General features: G+C 37.2%; 1 protein-coding gene and 1 non-coding gene across 2 annotated transcripts; one reads left to right on the top strand and one right to left on the bottom strand.

Annotated features, from left to right (window-relative positions):
- The first annotated feature begins 65 nt into the window (after positions 1-65).
- Positions 66-16,765, top strand: LOC129927169 (uncharacterized). The gene is made up of 6 exons (XM_056034423.1): positions 66-251; positions 1,583-1,774; positions 2,388-2,564; positions 2,919-3,083; positions 15,041-15,137; positions 16,419-16,765. Exons 2-5 carry the CDS (start codon positions 1,583-1,585, stop codon positions 15,134-15,136), a joined length of 630 nt encoding a protein of 209 aa, XP_055890398.1. The 5' UTR covers positions 66-251; the 3' UTR covers position 15,137; positions 16,419-16,765.
- LOC129927514 (U6 spliceosomal RNA) lies at positions 12,612-12,718 on the bottom strand. The gene has a single exon (XR_008779121.1). It is a non-coding gene; the product is annotated as a U6 spliceosomal RNA (small nuclear RNA).
- Positions 16,766-18,090: the final 1,325 nt, after the last annotated feature.

The raw sequence follows: 18,090 nt of genomic DNA, 5'->3' as shown, positions 1-18,090 counted from the left end.
ACTCCATGAAACGTAGTCTATAAATAGTATAAGCTTTGATTTCATTGGTTGGGAATACTGGGTAATGGAGCATTGGGGATGTGGGCTTATCTAAGCACTCTAAGGTTAACACTATGTGAACAAAAAATATTGAGATTTGGCTTAGATATCGTGGTGTAGTTCTTGCTGAAGATTTGAACTAAGAAATTTATAACAGCACTGACAATGTAATAAAGAAAAGGCTTTTTTTTTTTGGTTCACAGTATAAAAAGGTAGGCCTTCATATTGGTATGCAATAGAAATGTATGAATATTTGTAGAACCTAGTTTGGAACTCAAATTTGAATGTATTTAATTTTGAAATACGCAGCTACATTACAGTAAACACATAGACAATTCTAAATAATTAGATTATAACTGAAATAATGTTACAACTGGGCGTTTCCTGTTAAAATAGAAGAATGTTATGTACATTATTACTTAATTTCAAATATGTACACGTATAATTACTATTAGATTTTTTTTTTTTACACATGTTGGCTTAGCCCCGAAGTGATTACCTTGCATTAATTTACAAAGTGAAAGTCCTCAATCATGAGAGAATTGTATATCCTTATTTATTACAGGCATTACTTTTTTTTAAAAAGTTGATAATTACGTCCTACGCATTTCATGTGTCAATCTAGTCATGCATGTTCATCATGACAGCTCAGCAGCAAAAAGCTGGCTAAAAGAAGAATAATAGTCATTGACTTAAACTCTTCTAAGCCGCTGGTTTTCCGGGCTGATTCAGGAATCATTTATATAGTTTGATACTGCTCGATTTAGATTTGGACATTAAACCTAATTAAAGACCCCTTAGTTTATCCAGGCTCATCTATGGTTTCATAAAAATAAGGCGATTTATCATGAAACAAGAAAAAAACAATAAAAAGACTAAAAAAAAAAAGACAATCAACTTATACAACTTAAAAAGCGATTTTTGTCTTAATAACTTTTGAATTTTAGATTAAAAAAAACAGTGGATCATTATTTAAGCCGTTCTATTCTCCCCTTCCACATGAAGAAAGAATCCTGGGTAAGTGAATGTATAGATCTACTAGACTTAATAGAATCTCTCCATCTATATTTGTCTAAGGGCCCTGATTCATTTATGTTTTGCTCTACTGATTGACATGTCACTTATTTCCCACTTGCCGCGGACGAATAAATACGAACATTTGACCAGTTACTACGTTCTGTTTGCCTAGGTCGACCTAGGACAACTAAACACCTCTCACGATCGAAACCACAGCGGTTAAATTTACCGAAAGCGATTTTTTTATTCGCGATTTGGACCCAATATGTTCCTAGAGCCGACATTTTAAAAAGTAAAACTGTCTTCCGCTTTTCAGAACAATTTAAACTCTTTTTGTGCGTAAATATCAACAGGAACAGTAATACTAGTATTCACGGGCCATAAGCATATGTTTGGGAAAATTGTTAGAACCGTTTTTAAGAATCGCGTCCACCCATCCAGTTTCCATCCAAGTTTTGTTTCCACGAAGTTATGAATGGAATAGAGGTATTGTAATCATGAAACTTATTTTCTTTAATTCATATAGATGGAACATGACACTGGTGGTTCTCCATACTCAATGCAAGCAGGGCAAATAACAAACTCTGCGCACGCGGTGAGAGACATCCATCAGATTTGTCTCATTGACGTCCCAGGCGAAGCGCATCAAGAGACCCGCCCTTTCACCAATCCAATTACTTCTCAGCCAAATAGATCCATATCTAGTCTCAGCCGTGCGGTGAGCAGATTTATATACATATCAATATTGTAATCAATTTTATTTTAGCGAATAGGCTGTAATCCTCAGAATACACATAGAGCATTGGTTCCTAAATTTGTTTTTTTTTTTTCGGACCTACTTTGGGGCCGTTCAAATTTCTTTAAACTTGTCTGACGGTCTACATTACCGGAACCAATAGCAATAGCACAGATCTTTTTCCGCTACTTGGGTAGAAATTTTGAGTGGCGGAATAGCAGCGCCATGGCGCCCACATGAGGTCTGCTGTCGTGGTTTGGACGCCACTGTTTATGTAGGTTACTTGTTCCAATGGACCTCATTCACCAATCGTAAACAAACAACATTTAGCCACGTGGTTCTCTATCTCTTCTATACAAATTACGTAATACACACAGGTTGTCACGTGACAGGGGTTTTTTTTGTTATTTTATCAATATTATCACGTGGCTTAATGTTGTTTGTTTACGATTGGTGAATGAAGTCCATTATGGAATCGCAATATTTTAATGCTGTTGAGATTAATTAATTTTTCACTTTTAAAGAATACACATTGTTTTATAGTTATGTTTGCCTGTTTGTGACACTGGCCACTGGCTGTTTCGTAATCACACAGATGGACAGTAGCCTTATCCGAGAAACATTTTCGCTCCCAGAGTTTGAAGCAATCAATTTTCAGAATCATCTCTCGTCAGCTGCATTTGTTGATGACCTTATTATGTCCCCTTGGTTTGAAGAACAGGAGCGGGTAACTGCAAGTCACGAACAAAGTCCAATTAATTCCAGACAAACTGTAAGTCTACACATAACAAATGTATAGTATATGAAAAGGTCTATTGACTTTCTCTCTCTCTCTCTCTCTCTCTCTCTCTCTCTCTCTCTCTCTCCTTTGTCTTTTACCTTTTATCAATTTCCACAACCGCTTTTACACTAGGCCCAGGCCCCCAAATATACGTCACAGACGAATAATTTTTATAACTCCTTGTAGAGGAGTTAGTTTTATTTCCAATTTTGCAAATGTTATTGCCAATGTTATAACTAATGTTATAACTAACACACTTATGAAATTTTGTATCACTATTTTTTTTTAAATAATAGTGATATTTGCGCAAAGCTCACTGACACAATGTCTTATTATTGCTTATAGGTTGCGAATGACGTCATTATTAATTGGGCGTCAGAGGAACCTAACAGCGCAGACGATAGAACGGAAGCAATTCTCCACTCTTACGAGCAAGAGCTCCATGCACCGGAAGATGACGACATAATTCTAGTTGAGAAGGTCAAGGCGAAGGCAAAATACAGTTACGCGGTAAGGCTGAGAATAAAGATTATCATAGGCAGAGCCGGAGTTACCTATGGGCAGCACACGCTATAACTTAGAGCCCTAAAACAGTTAGCACTGACGTACAACATTTTAATTTATAAAGAGACCCATATGTCATATCGTTGGGGTCTCTTTCATGTCTAAATATGGCAGCGGCTGCCTAGTTTGCCTATTCCTAATGCCGGCCCTGACAACACTGACCTTAAGAGCTTGAACTTGTTTCTTTCTTAATCAGTAATAATAATAATAATAATTTAATTTCTAGAGCACTATTAACAAACAAAATGTAGGCTCAAGGCGCTGTGATAACATTACAAACATAAACACGACAACTAAATGACAAACTAATCTAATAAGTTTTAAATAGATAGGTCTTAATGTTCTTCTAGAATGTAGTGTAGCATGTTGTCTGTCTGAGATCAATGGGGAGTGAGTTCCAAACCTTTGGTTCGTGTACTGAAAAAGTCCGCAGACCGTAGCTTTTAAGGGAGAAACATGGCACCACTAGAAGCGTTGAGTCCATTGAGCGCAGGGGACATATAGAGTGATCAGTTCGCTAAGGTACAAGGGCATTTCTTTGTTATATATGCACTGATGACAAAGTGTGGCCACCTTAAAGTCGTTTCTCGCTTTCACAGGAAGCCAATGGAGTGTGCGCAAGAGAGTAGCAGCAGAAGCTCGTCTTGTTTTTCTTATGAAAGTCTACGGCAGGGGAGGCCATCCTTTTATTTCTGTGCGACAACTTTTTCCACTTCTAACGCAAACGCGCCACACAATTCTGTATTTCCCTTTTATACAATAGAAAAGACGTAGTTTGGACATGTTTGCAGTTTTATATACTCTGTATAATAGTTTGTATGATTGTGATAGTGTGGACAGAGGTAGCAGTTGTAGAGGAAGGGATCTCACGCTCTTTCACACACACACACACACACAAACATGTTAAATTTTTGACTTACGCTATGGATATTTCTGAATTTGTAGACGTAATTTTAATTGATTATTTTTGAATATACCACTAATCAATTATGAACACAGTTCAAAGTTTTAAATTAAAAAAAAAAAACACGTATTCAGGCAAGTTAATTAGCTTTAATAAGATTTGACTTTGTTTTGTTTTCTATTAATCTGAAATATTAAAAGTTAAATTCGCAGCTCGAATGCAATTGACAGTTCTTCACATTTGAATCAGCCACGACCTTATTTTATGTTTGATTATTTTCATGGATGAAAATGTTTGCTCGAGAATCTGTATGTTGATCCGAATGGACAGGCGTAATTTTGGTAACTGTTCAAGTCTCTCTACCAATCATTGGCGGTGCTCCATTCGTACAGACACTTAAGAGTTTACTAAATGTAATTGATAATTTTCCAAACATGAGAGATGATGAGACTCTGCTTTCTAAAATGTATAGAGTTCTCTTATTTTTTTATCAAGGGCAATAAATCCTTCAGACACGTTTCAATTATTTATATTATACTAACTCCTCTTATAAAGTGCTTAGCTGGGCAACATTACAAATATCAGCAGGTTCGTTCAAGAGAAATGAAAAAAAAAAGAGCATGTTTAAATACAAAATGGCAACGTTCCTCAATCTGTCTTGTAAATATCTGCAATGAGAGAGCGATTCCATTGATCTATTGTCAATACTTTTATCACTTTTGAGACAAGTACTGCTTCTTTCACAACTTCTCTTGACCAAGAGCTCTCGCCTCTTTTAAATCCAAGAAATGGCGCTAAAAACAATGGATATTGGTTAGTCTAACGGTCACGTAGTGGATAAGAATAATTTCCCCACATTTCAGACGCTTGCTATCACTTTCTTTTTCACTTCTTATAAAATACAGACGTTACTTCAAAAAAGAAGATGATTACGTCCTACGCGTTATGCATTTAGTCATGCATGCTAACCAATGACTTAAACTCTGCCAAGTCACTGGTTTTTCTGGCTGATTCATAGCGCTAGGAAAGAAGGAGTATTTGTACAAACATGTCCTGCTTTTCTTATGTTTATATTCCTGCATTGTTGGTGGAAGAATGGGAATAACCAAAAGCAGACTTGTTTCAAATTACAATCAATAAGGATGTAATGTTGTCAGGATCTGGGGACTCACGACCTCATATACAAATATTTGGTTCTTTCCAAGTAGAAGCATTTTTTTAAATCTTATTTCATTGTTTCGTTTGTGTTTTGTTCTCAACGCATTTTTATATTAACCGGACGATTTCTTGTACAGCGTCTTGTAGTTCTGTATTCAATTCCTTCACACTGTATTCAGTGTAGCTTTTTTTTTCTCCTTCTTATGAGTGACAAATGCATTTAAAAACCTTTCTACCAAATATAAGTTTATTTAATTGTAGTAGAATTAGGCAGCACAATCACTATTTATTCATGTGTAACATGTTAAGCAAATGGTAGGTCATATTGGGTTAATTTAATGCTTGACCCAATTACTGTTAAGTGTCCTTTACTAATTAGTGGTCCGCGCTGAGGCCCATTAGTATTAAAACATGGGGCTCGTTTTGATTTCACAGAAGCTAGTGAGTCAAATTCCCATTAATCAATTTTATATTCTTAATTTTGACGATCAGGCATTTTTAATGCATTAGTTTAGGTTTCGGCGCATGCGCCATAGGTTGGTTATTCCTGTTCTAGGGTTTAGACCAGTGTTTGGAAAAAAGAACCAAATATTTAAAATTTTTCAAGCTTATCAAAAGAGGCAGACGTACTTAATGCTAGTAATGTTAGACCTTGTGGTCTATTGAGTCATCCGATACTGTGACCTACGGTTAACGAGGGTGTCATGTGGCCAGCACAACGACCAACCGCCTTTACTTTTCCCCACCGTCAGGCACCCATTAGAGCTGGGTGGACTCAAAGGCGCCCGAAGATCCCGAAATTAAAAATCCCAGTCTTCACCAGGATTCGAACCTTTGACCCCGGTTTGGAAGTCAAGCGCTCTGCCGCTCAGCCACCGCGCCTCCGGTTAATGCTAGTATTAAGATGAAAATTACAATCTTACCTGTGCTGAGTGTTTTCACTTAGTTAACAGTACATTACATAAAACTTAGTATCCCTCTTTCATAATGATAATATTTTTAAAACAATGCAACAAATTAAAACATATTTTAAAAAAAAAAGTAGAACAAATGTTCAAAATGGCCTTAGATTTTCTTAGATAGTGAGGGTAAGCCGAGTTTACATTTCTCATTGATAAGTACGATTCTTAATTTACTCTCGATAAATTTAATGCTTGAAAATGATTGTTTGAATATGGAAACCCAATAAGGAAATAACAGCAACAGCTTGTTTCTTCGGTGCATTGTTTTAGGCACGAATACTAAACCACATGTTAAAAACACAAACCTTCTCTCTCTCTCTAGAGCTCTCAAAGCTGCCGAATCAGAAACCCCATTACTAACGAAACGTGATGAGAATTACTCACTTAGAGCACTTGAAAGGAAGCGAGCAGTGAGTTTTAAGGTCGCCTTGTCCCCGTACAAGAACAGTCCTAATGCCGCACACGAACCAGTCCTCTCTCTCTTTCAAATCCTTGTTCCCGATAGTCCTTCATGCAGAACGCGACATTCGTAAAGAATTGGGTCCACTGTTTCTACGTCCTCTCTACGCAGTGGCGACACCTTGTGTCGTAATATTCACGAAACCGTCCGAAGTAAACACGAATTGGACAGTGTCCGACTCGGAACTGGACTAGGATGGCCTGTTCCGCACGATTAAGTTGCCACCACGTATCCTTTCAGTCTGGTCTACTCAGCTGTCTATGGACTTTATCGGAAGCATCCCAACTGTAGTACCAAAGTGCCAACAGGGGCTTGTCGGCTAGAAATCGTACACTTTCAAAGCTGACAGATTGTGCTGTAAATTAAGTGACATTTTTATGCTCTACAGTATCTCTAAATCAACAAAAATGAGGCTCGAATTTTAAAACTCCATAATGTTTTTTTTTTTTCAGTACTAGCAACTGCAGTTCAAAACTGCAAATATTAATATTATAGGTCAAAATGTTATTTCAGTTACAGTGGCATTCAGAGTTTTTTTTTTTTTTGTTTTTGTTTTTAACAAAGTCAAAAGTCGTTTTGATGTTTCTAAAGTACATGAGTAGTAAAAAGTGAAGACCTTGTCTTCTTTAGGTCAGATGACGAAAAGATTATCTGTTTCTGTGGCTTAAGGTTTACGAGGGTGATATATGGCCAGCACAACGACCAACCTCCTTAACTTGTATATGAACCTGCCAAGAACAGCCTGTAGTACTTCACAGCTAACAGTGCTGTCCTAAAATAGCAATTATCAAACGTAGAATTAGTTTCTCGACAATATTTCACTAGGCATTGAAAGTGAATCAGAGAGTTTTTCTTTCAAAATCTACGGCAAAAAGTGACTATTTGTTTTCGAAAGAGATCAATTCTTCTAACATACAAAAAAAACAACTTACATTTTCCTTGTAACTGACAATTGAGCTCCTTAGATGAGAAGTAGCATATACCATGAAATAGATTTTTTAGAAACACTTATCTTTCGTTAGCTTCGAATAGTGAACATTATTCTCAAGAAGAAATACTTTTAGTTCAGTAAGCAGAGAAGCGATAGCTAAAGAACCTTGTTATGCATTATCTGCATACTCTCTCTCTCTCTCTCTCTGTCTCTCTCTCTCTCTTTGTCTCTGTCTACCTCTCTCTCTTACTGTCTCTCTCTCTCTTTCTCTCTCCTATCTCTCTGTCTGCCTCTCTCCTTTTTCTTCCCCTCTCTCTCTCTCTCTCTCTCTCTCTCTCTCTCTCTCAGAAATACTTTAAATTGGCGATGAAAACGAATGTTATCCACAATGGAGTGGTTTAATCTTAACCACCAATATGGCACCAATTTTATTACTTTGTAAATTTCTTTAGCATATGTGCACATTGTACTTTCTGATAAATACTACAATGGCTGGTTAATGTCTCGAGATTCATTTTGTTTTTAATGTCGATAAAACGAACATTTGTCACCTGTTATACTTTGCATTTCGTCTGTTGAAGTCGAGATTTGTTTTTTCTTTTTTTTTTTAAGAATTTAATCGTATATAATTTACTATACCTCGTCTTACTCATTGCGTATGTCCTTTGAGTGTCCTTTGAGTGGTAATGATCCAATAAGCTCATATCTAGCACCCTTAATGGACATAACTCACGCAAAAATATGCCTTCCGAGCGAGGTCGTTTTTCCGGTCGACAGACCGACCGAATAATTGTAAAACAATAAATTCATTTTTTTAAAGTGTATCTAATGAACATAATGCTTTGTTGGTCGATGTGAAATCAAAGGTATTTCGGAGCTTAACCAGTTGATGGAGATAACGCTACAGGTGTTTTTTTCGACCATCCTTGCAATGGCTCTTTGCTACAGGTGTGTCTCATTTCTATAGGCTGTTTCTAAAATGATTGCTTGTGTCTCCTACATGGCGAGTTGATAAATATTATTCCGTACCTGTCTTAAAACATTCAGTGGTAGAACCGGAGCCAAGGAGCCGCATTTGGCGACCACTGGTATACATCAACTTTTTACACCACAGAGCAAATAACGAAAGTGAATTATATTTCAATACATACAGAAAATGTTAAAACAAATAATGGTGAGTGTTTTGCGCATCTTGCTTGATGTTTTCTTTTGTGCACAATAAATGACTTCAGTTTGCCTCTGTTATGGTTGTGCCGATGGCGGATCTTTTGTGGGAGTTGTTTCCTTTGGTGTTTTCCTTCCCCAGTATTTGGTAAGTTAGTTTCTTTTACTTTAGTCTTCGTGGTGTAGCTCTAAATTCGTTGGTCCTATGATCTTGGGAATGGCGATCTCAAGAAATGATTATTTTTCTTGTTCAGGGACGCAGGCTTGGGACTCTGTTGGAATCAGGTCTGATTCACGCTGTTTGTATGGCTTGGTCCTTGCCATACGTGATTTTAGGTTGCGGGTTTCGCGGCACCGAGCTTAAGGTGTGCTATATTTCGTTGCATAATATGTATACCTTGTGTTTCCTTTGTAAATGCTATTGACCTTTATTCATCACTGATGTCATAACATTTATTACATTCATTAAATTGTTAAACGTACAATCTTGTTGTTAACTAATGTAAGTAAACTTGCGTTATCATTAATATTGTTTACGTTGAACAATTGTTATTCATTTGGATGACAGGTATTCGAGGTTCAGTAGGCCAGAGTTTACATATTGCTACTCTTTACTTTGGTTCATACTGATCATTGGTGGGGAGCCCGGTAATTAGTGACGACACTTCCCTCACTTTTATTGGTTTCAGAGTCCTAGACTTGTGTGTTTAGATTTGTACGTTCAGGAGACTGGATTGTAATGTGAACCACTTTATTATATTGTTTTATTAAATTTTTTTTTACAGGCTTAAAGATAAGATTGGGAGACTCTAGTTTGTACGCACAAGCAAATACGGCGTTGATAGCGCTATAAAACAATGACATTGTAACGCTTATATTTTAGCGAATTCAGGGTAGGTTTTGTGCATTGAATGCAGAGGCATAGTGAGCATAACCGACAATACTTGATACAAGAATACATGGCGCCGCGATTTGGAAGCAGATGCTATGCAGATGGGCAAGACGTGGGGACAGCTGGAGAGACTCGACCAGAACCGTGATGCCTGGAGGAAGCTAGTTGGTGGGCTAAGCCCCAGAAGGGACCACAGGCAGAGATAACAATGATGATGTAAACTTCTTCAGGATATGTGTACATTGTGCGTTCTGATAAATACTACAATGGCTGGTTAATATCTCGTGGTTAAATTTGTTCTTACTATCGATACTTTTTTTGTTCCCGTTTTCAGTTTTCATTTCGTCGGTTGAAATCGAGAATTATTTTTTTTTTGAATTTAAAGCTACTTAATTTGCTATATCTAGCAGCGATTGGACCCCATGATGACCTACTAACTATCGTAAAAAAAAGAAACGCAAGCTTAAAATCTATGGCTATATTACAAGATCTTCGGGGCTCGCAAAGACCTTCCTTCAGGTAACAGTACCAGGAAAAAGACGAGGAGGCAGACAGAGAAAGCGATGGGAGGACAACATAAAAGAATGGACGGGCATGTCATTGAAAGAGGTTCTAAGGCAAAAGACAGAGGAATGGAGAAGGCGGTCTACGAGTTTTGCATGGTGCCCCAACGGTCCAATAGACTAAGCCTGACTAAGGGATGGTACTCATCGAGTTTGTCCTTTGAGTGGAAATAATCCCATTGGTTCTTCTTTAGGGCCTTTAATGGAGATAACTCACGCAAAAAATAGCAGTCGCCTCCCACAGATTTCCCGGTCGCCAGACCGACCGAATAATTGTAAAACAATAAATTCATTTTTTTTTTAAGTGTATCTGATGAACATATGCTTTTGTTGGTCGATTTGAAATCAAAGAAAGGTATTAGGGTAGTGCTTCACGTGTTTGTGACGACCATCCGTGCAATGGCTCTTTGCTACAGGTGTGTCTCTTCTCTTAAATGTTTACTTGTGTCTCGCACATGGTGAGTTGATATATAGTATTCCATGCCTGTCTTTCGTTTTGACTATAACTGTTTTTAATATTCGTAATTCTAATTTCCTTTACAATACACTCAATATGTAAGATATGTTTTAACTTAACTAGCAACTACAAATAAAAGAAAATAAATTACTTTCGATAAGCTTAAAATATTTTCAAATATTTGGCTCTTTTTTTCAAACACTGGTCTAAACCCTAGAACAGGAATAACCAACCTATGGCGCATGCGCCGAAACCTAAACTAATGCATTAAAAATGCCCGATCGTCAAAATTAAGAATATAAAATTGATTAAAGAGAATTTGACTCACTAGCTACTGCGAAATCAAAACGAGTCCCATGTTTTAAAACTAATGGGCCCCAGCGCGGACCACTAATTAGTAAACGACACTTAACAGTAATTGGGTCAAGCATTAAATTATTATTATTATTTTTTTTTTAAAAAAAGGAAACCTCAGAATTTGCGCTATTCAATTTTAGCTTTATTATCATAGGAATCCTTGGGCCTTAGGCCTCTTTTCTTTGCCTCTTTTTTTGGGCTCTATGTGCCTCTTTAATGGGCCATCTCGCCTCTTTTGTGGGCTTTTTTTTTTTTTTTTTCATTTGTAAGTTCTCATAATTCACAAGTATTAAATCATAAACAATTGAAAAATGATTAACATAAAAATGTAATAATAGTAATAGAAATATTATTTAATATCAAAGACATACTACCTAACCATCCTAACCATTGAACCCACTAAAGACAGAAAAATAATACAAGTATCCTCTACTCCAGAACAATCAACACAATATCAGATATCCCTGACCCCTAACACCCTATTTCTGGAAAACTACCTGAGCATTGTACAGGTATATGAAAGTTAAACTAGATAATTCTCTACCCTAAAATCCATTATTTTTCTAAATGTCAATTCTAAGTGATTAGGATCAAACACCTTATTATTATGTAGACATTTGAGCCAGCTAGCCCAAACAAGATTCCTGTATTCGGAAACAATAATCAAGTTATAGTAATGTACCATTTTATTTTTTAGTTTTGGCAGCTTGTTTAAAACAATAGACAAGTTAACATCTACATAGTTGCCACAGTTTGCTTCTAATAAGTCCCTTACAGTACTACTAACTTGAAGGAATAATGGACATTCCAAATACATATGTTTCTCATTATCAGCATTTTAAAGATGGCATAATATACATTCACGGTCATTTGCCCGTTTTCTAACCATAGGGGTCATCCCAAAGATAAGTCTATAACTTATCTCCCTAGCTTTTGGTGGGATATGTTTACTGTATAGGTTTATGAATGTGTCCTTGAATTCTGTCACCCCAAGAACTCTCCCCCACTTAATCCTATTTACTAGGCTTTCATGTAACAGCTTTTTAAGTGTTGTGTATGATTCTTTGGTTTTGTTGTGTATTAAATGTTCATTACCAGGTAAAATTCTTGAAATAGATCTGTAAAATGGATGAGTGACTGTACCAAAATAGTGAGGAGTATCATTGTGTATTGGAAGAAGACTACTTAATCTTAAACCATAATAGTAAATTGTCAAGGGAAAGTTTGTTGGGTTTCTAACTACTTGACCTACAAATTTTAGCCTTAGCGAATGTATTTTTGTTTTAACATCTTGCAAGTTTATCCCCCCATTCTCTTTGTTTTGAATGAGTGTAGTGTGCTTAATGCTCCTAATATTGTTTTTAAATATAAAGCTTCTAATTAACTTGTTCAGCTTGTTTATGAATTTAGGAGGTGGCTCTGTAATGTTAGCTAAATAGACAATCTTTGGAATGACCAAACTATTTATCAATACAGCTCTACCAAATATTTTGAACCTGTGTGCTGATAAAGTTTAATCAAGTTTGAGGCTTTGACAAAAATATTCTCCCACTGGTCTTTAAAATAGAACAAAGGATTACATGTATAGACAATACCACAAATCTTGATTTTATCTACAATTTTTAAAAAAATATGGAACGCTTCACGAATTTGCGTGTCATCCTTGAGCAGGGGCCATGCTAATCTTCTCTTTATCGTTCCAATTTTAGTATAATTTATTTTCTAAGAATAAAGAAACTATATTAAATTTTAATACATACAGAAAATATTAAAACAAATAATGGTGCGGAATAAATACATAATCTAAGCTCTATTCCTAGCCATTAAAATTGTGTGCATTACTTAATATTGATAATGTCTTTAGTTTTTGAATAGATTTTAGCGGCCCCGAAAGGGTAAAAGCCATAATTAGTTTTGAGTTGTATGTCCGTCCGTCCGTCCCGTTTATAAACTACAAAAGATGTTGAAAACCCGATGTGGCGTCACTAGGCTGTACGGGCCTCACCGGGTGACACTCATATAAAGTGGAAAAAATGTAAACTTTTTCAAAAGAACTTTTTTTCATTTGTGACTGTAGCACGTTTAACTCTTTGAATTGAAATTCCATCAAAATACCCAGACGTTAAGCTACAAGGTGTTTGCAGGCGATTTATTTAATTTTTTTTTGTTTCCATTGTATTTTAAAATTCCTATGATGATAGAGTCGAATCTTACTTATCGCATCTCACAGGGAAGCGATCGTTTGAGTCCTCTCAACCGGCTAGTCTGATTACACGAACATGTCCTATGTTAGCGTGGTCGAGAGGCTTGAACTTGGCTACCTATGAAGAGGGCTCGAGGTTCGATACTCGACTCGAGATTCGACACTCGGACTCGAGCAGAGTTGTGTTTGATGAGCGCCTAAAAGCAGCACGGAAAACCTTCTCCCATCCCTCTCACCCCCCACCCCCCACCCCAACTGGTCCACAAATGAAATTGGACTATAGCGCTCTGAGCATGCTATAAGCCTGAAAGTAGCGTAATATAAAAGCAATAATTTAATAATTTATTTACACCACGGACCGCGCTATAGATAGTGTAACGTCAAATGGTTTTATAACTTTATTTAAATGTGCGATATACATGAAGGATGAGAGTACAAACAATATCCGCTGTCGCTTTACGAACTTGGTTCATTAACAAAATAATTTGTTAAGAATTTTTTCGGAACCGAACAAATATCTACGCACTGAACAGGCATAAGAAACACAATTTTTAAAGAACTTATCCAGTGTGATCTGACATGTTCTCCTGACGAACTGCACTTGAACTTTCATGGTCCTCCCGAGACATTTCCAGCGACATTTCCAGCGACATTTGCATCGTACCGTTCAATCTCGATGCCGATGGATTAAAACTCATCACAATTTTCCGATGTTCCACGTTTTAGACTTTTGGATGCTTTTTTTGTGATAACGCTGTCACGTGATTAGCGTCAACAGAGGTGCCTCGTGCATCTCTCAAACTTCAGTATCGGCCCGTCTGCAATCTCACCATTGTTGTACACCCCAGGAGAATAAATCTTTGAAGCTCAGAAACGCAGAATAGACGTTTGGCGGCCTGGGCTTTGCCTCGGACACTGCAAATGGACCTCATTCACCATTCGTAAACAAACAACATTTAGCCACGTGATAACATTGATAAAACAATGGGAAAAAACGTGTCACGTGACAGCCTTTATGGATTTAATATTTTGTATTGAAGACATAGAGAATCACGTGGCTAAATGTTGTTTGTTTACGATTGGTGAATGAGGACCATTCAGTTTGCAGACATCCTAGCTGACAAGGGGATCGCGAGCAAACTATTGTAGTGCTGTCAGGCTTTAGACATTTCTGACCACAGTGCATAATAAAGCCGCAGGTAACAATGGGCGTGTCGAAAATGTAGGTAGCCTCAGGGCGAAAAGGTCTGGCAACAAGCTGATCGAGGGGAGCGTCACTATGAACAGTTTGAGAAATACTTTAATACATGTTAAAACAAGACTACAAGACTAACAAAGAAAATATGTTCAGTTAATATTCAGTCTGGTTCCAATTTTAATCATTTGACATTTCGATAAATGTAAGAGAGTTTGATAAAGAATCATAAACAATGCAATTGTATAATAAATAGTGTACAACTTTCATTTTACAGATGTGCAACAATCAACAAATGTGGGTTACTAGCTCACTGCACTATGGTTCGACAATAGATTAAGATAAATTAAGACTAATTCAATAACTGCACTGAGTAGAGAGTACCACTAATTCAATAACTGCACTGAGTAGAGAGTACCACTAATTCAATAACTGCACTGAGTAGAGAGTACCACTAATTCAACAACTGCACTGAGTAGAGAGTACCACTAATTCAACAACTGCACTGAGTAGAGAGTACTAATAATTCAACAACTGTACTGAGTAGAGGACCAATCACTCTCACAAACACAAGTCATTATCAAACAACTCTAATTCTAAAGGAAATGTTTTCAAAGTGAAAGTCGAATAAGTGATAAATGTCTTTATCTATTCCAGAATCAAACTCTTCCTTTTAGCCTGTATGCAGCGCTCTGTTGTCCTATGTGCATTGTATTATGTATTAAAGTGGGCACTGCCCTGGCAGCTATCTGAAGTAAGTAGACATTAATAATATGTATGTTAAATTGTGGACTTTTTTTGTCATTATTATCCTCATCGTTTAATTATGTTTTAGTAAACGGCTTGAAAGGTTTATATTATCTTAAGTTTCACACTGCTATGAAGTGTCTGCATGTTTCCAAGGGGATTGTGATGAAAGGGGGTGTTTATTGTTAGTTGTAAAGGGAGAGCATTAATGTTAGTCTTGTAGAATGATGCAAGATAAGCGGCGCTGTCGTAAGTTGTGCTAAGTACGCCGGACGACTCCAGAAAGCCAGAGAGTAAAGACGTGTTTTTATAGCGAGTTAGATTTGTTTATGTATTAGAATACTTCATTTCATCATTTCAAATTGAATCTGTCTATATTGTAATAAAACATATCTATATATATATATATATTTGTTCACAATTAAGTTATTCGAATTATTTCAAGTTTCATTGGTGGAAATAATAATACACCTACGCCTAGTTGACTACCTTCGATGAAGTCCAGTAGGGAATCGGCGCCGGAGGCGCCATTATCCCGTTGATGGTTAGAAAGGCTTTTATCCAACCACCAGGCCTGTCCTGTCTGAGGGCACCCAACGGTAGGCGGCCATATTGGTTGACTGACTGGTTAAACCGGGCCGTGCCGTGTACACAGCGCACCGTCCCCGAGTCTTAAGTCACCCGCTATAAGTGTCAGGGACAGCGCTAACTGCGGGGAGCTTGTCTCATATTCCTATACTGTAACCGCCACTGTTCCGTGCAAGGGCCGCCAATCCAGCAATCCGGAACTGATGACGACCCCCTTTGTGGAACGGCGTGGCGGACTTTTTGGACTGGGTTGCAGGTTACTTGTTCCATCCCCACCCCGAGTGAGATAAAAAAAAAACAAAAGCTCACCCAGGGAGACCTGCTAGAAGGCCTGGTTCGCTACTCGTTCTTTGCCTGTCCAGATCGACCTCTGGATGTTTCCACCGGAGGGCCACGCTGAGGCGACGGGTAGCTGGAAATCCTCCGGCCTAGTTGACTACCAGAAGTTTGCTGCTACAAGTCAGCGACCGTCGATAACACATATAATTAATGTATATTTGTATATAAGACTAAGCCAAGGAGCATTTTCAAAGCCATATATCCTCTACCACAAGGAGGCTTGGAGTTTCTGTGTCAGAATTGAACTCTTCACATTGCTATTGCTTTCTTCCTCTTGACCCAATTAGATATCAATGCCGTTTTTATTTCATTTTTCAACGGCAACATTCTTTTAATGTTTTTTTTTTTATTTTTTTTTCAGTTCCTACTGTTTACATACACATTTATTTCATTGATGAAACATGGAAGATGTGTGAAAGATGTGTGGAAGATGTGTGGAAGATGTGTGAAAGATGTGTGAAAGATGTGTGGAAGATGTGTGAAAGATGGTTAGCAGTCTAAAAATCAAATAACACAAAGAAGCATTCAACCTGAAACCTCACAAATAGAAGTTATGGCTGGACAACAAATTTGATACAGCGTCGAGGTGATAACTCGAATGTCGTGGGTTCGAGTCCATAACTATTTTTTCCTCTTTTTTTTCTTAAAAAAGAATATTTAGTTAACTGTATTCTTTGAAGAAAATAAAGTAGGAATGGTTTAAAACAACTGTGTTTTTCTAACATATTGGTTTTCTATAGTTATAATGGTTTTTTTTTTGTGTAATGTACAAATTATAAGACGAATTTCCTTATGGATAATACAGATTGTTATTATTATTATGTTAGAAAAGAACGAGTATTCATTCTCTGGTGCAGCCAGGGTCGAGTTTCGTTAAAAGAAAGCCAAATTCCTCGTAGTCCCTTTATCAGTTTCCACCGCGAAATTTTCTGGTGATGTGGCAGGTGTGCTGTAGTACCGCCCTCTGACAGGCAACGAGAATGTTCCAAAGGAATACCAAGAGCCTTGAAGGTATCTGTGAGGTTTTTATTATTCCCTCGGTTGATATGACAATGGGGTATATTGTTATTTTAGATAATTTCCATAAACGCTTAATCTCCAAGCCAAGGTTTCCAAATTTTGTTGTTTTTCCAGCTCAGTTTTTTTTTTTATTTTGAGATAGTGGTACGGCGATGTCAATAATGGTAGCGGCCTTTTCTTTTTTCTCGATTAGCAGCAAATCTACCGTTTTGTCAGTCAAAATAGGCCTATCCCAGTACAGTATATGATCCGTACATTCGAGAACCTCTTGTGGTGAGACCAGGTGAGTATTTGTAATAATGAGGAGTATACTTACCGATCAAATTGTGTGTCAAAGCCAAGTGCTGGTGTATTAGGTAGCCATTTCCGATAGGGCTGAACATCCTGCCATTATGTGTTCAATTGACTCACCCACATTTTCACAATCTCATCGTAATCATAAATGTAATCTTGCTTTTTTTTCCCCTGACTATTGGAGTTAATTATGTTGTTGGTTTTAACGGCGGTAGTAATTATTAAGATCACTGAAAAACCTTCCCTCACTTTTATTTGTTTCAGAGTCCTGGACTTCTGTTTTTAGATTTGTAAGTTCAGGAGACTGGATTGTAATGTGAGCCACCTTATTATGTTGCTTTATTAATTTTTTTACAGGCTTAAAGATAAGATTGGGAGAATCTAGGAAGTTTGTACGCACATGCCAATGCGGCGTTGATAGCGCTATAAAACAATGACATTGTATAGCTTTTATTTTAGCGAATTCAGAGTAGGTTTTGTGTAGTGGGCATAACTGACAATAATTTATTGGCGCCCCCCCCCTTTTTTTTTTAAATTTTCAATGAATATATAATGTATTAACCAGGACTGGCTATATGGGCATTTAGGCCAATGCTCGGTGGGCCGGTATCCAATCGTATTAAGATTTTATAATAAAGCAGCACTTTGAGCGCCGTATATAGTTTTCTAGTAGGCGTCTATTGTTTACACATACTTAACGACAAACAAGACACTTAGGG

This window comes from Biomphalaria glabrata, chromosome 7 (assembly GCF_947242115.1).
Source record: "Biomphalaria glabrata chromosome 7, xgBioGlab47.1, whole genome shotgun sequence".
Lineage (NCBI taxonomy): Eukaryota > Metazoa > Mollusca > Gastropoda > Planorbidae > Biomphalaria > Biomphalaria glabrata.
The sequence above is the reverse complement of the archived record's forward strand: the minus strand, read 5'-3'. Positions and strand labels throughout refer to the sequence as shown.

Bases quoted from the DNA above. Each gene is read 5' to 3' on its own strand.
- LOC129927169 (XM_056034423.1), top strand. From the start codon at position 1,583: ATGGAACATGACACTGGTGGTTCTCCATACTCAATGCAAGCAGGGCAA. The intron at 1,775-2,387 runs GTGAGCAGATTT...GTAATCACACAG, and splicing joins TATCTAGTCTCAGCCGTGCG to ATGGACAGTAGCCTTATCCG. The intron at 2,565-2,918 runs GTAAGTCTACAC...TATTGCTTATAG, and splicing joins CAATTAATTCCAGACAAACT to GTTGCGAATGACGTCATTAT.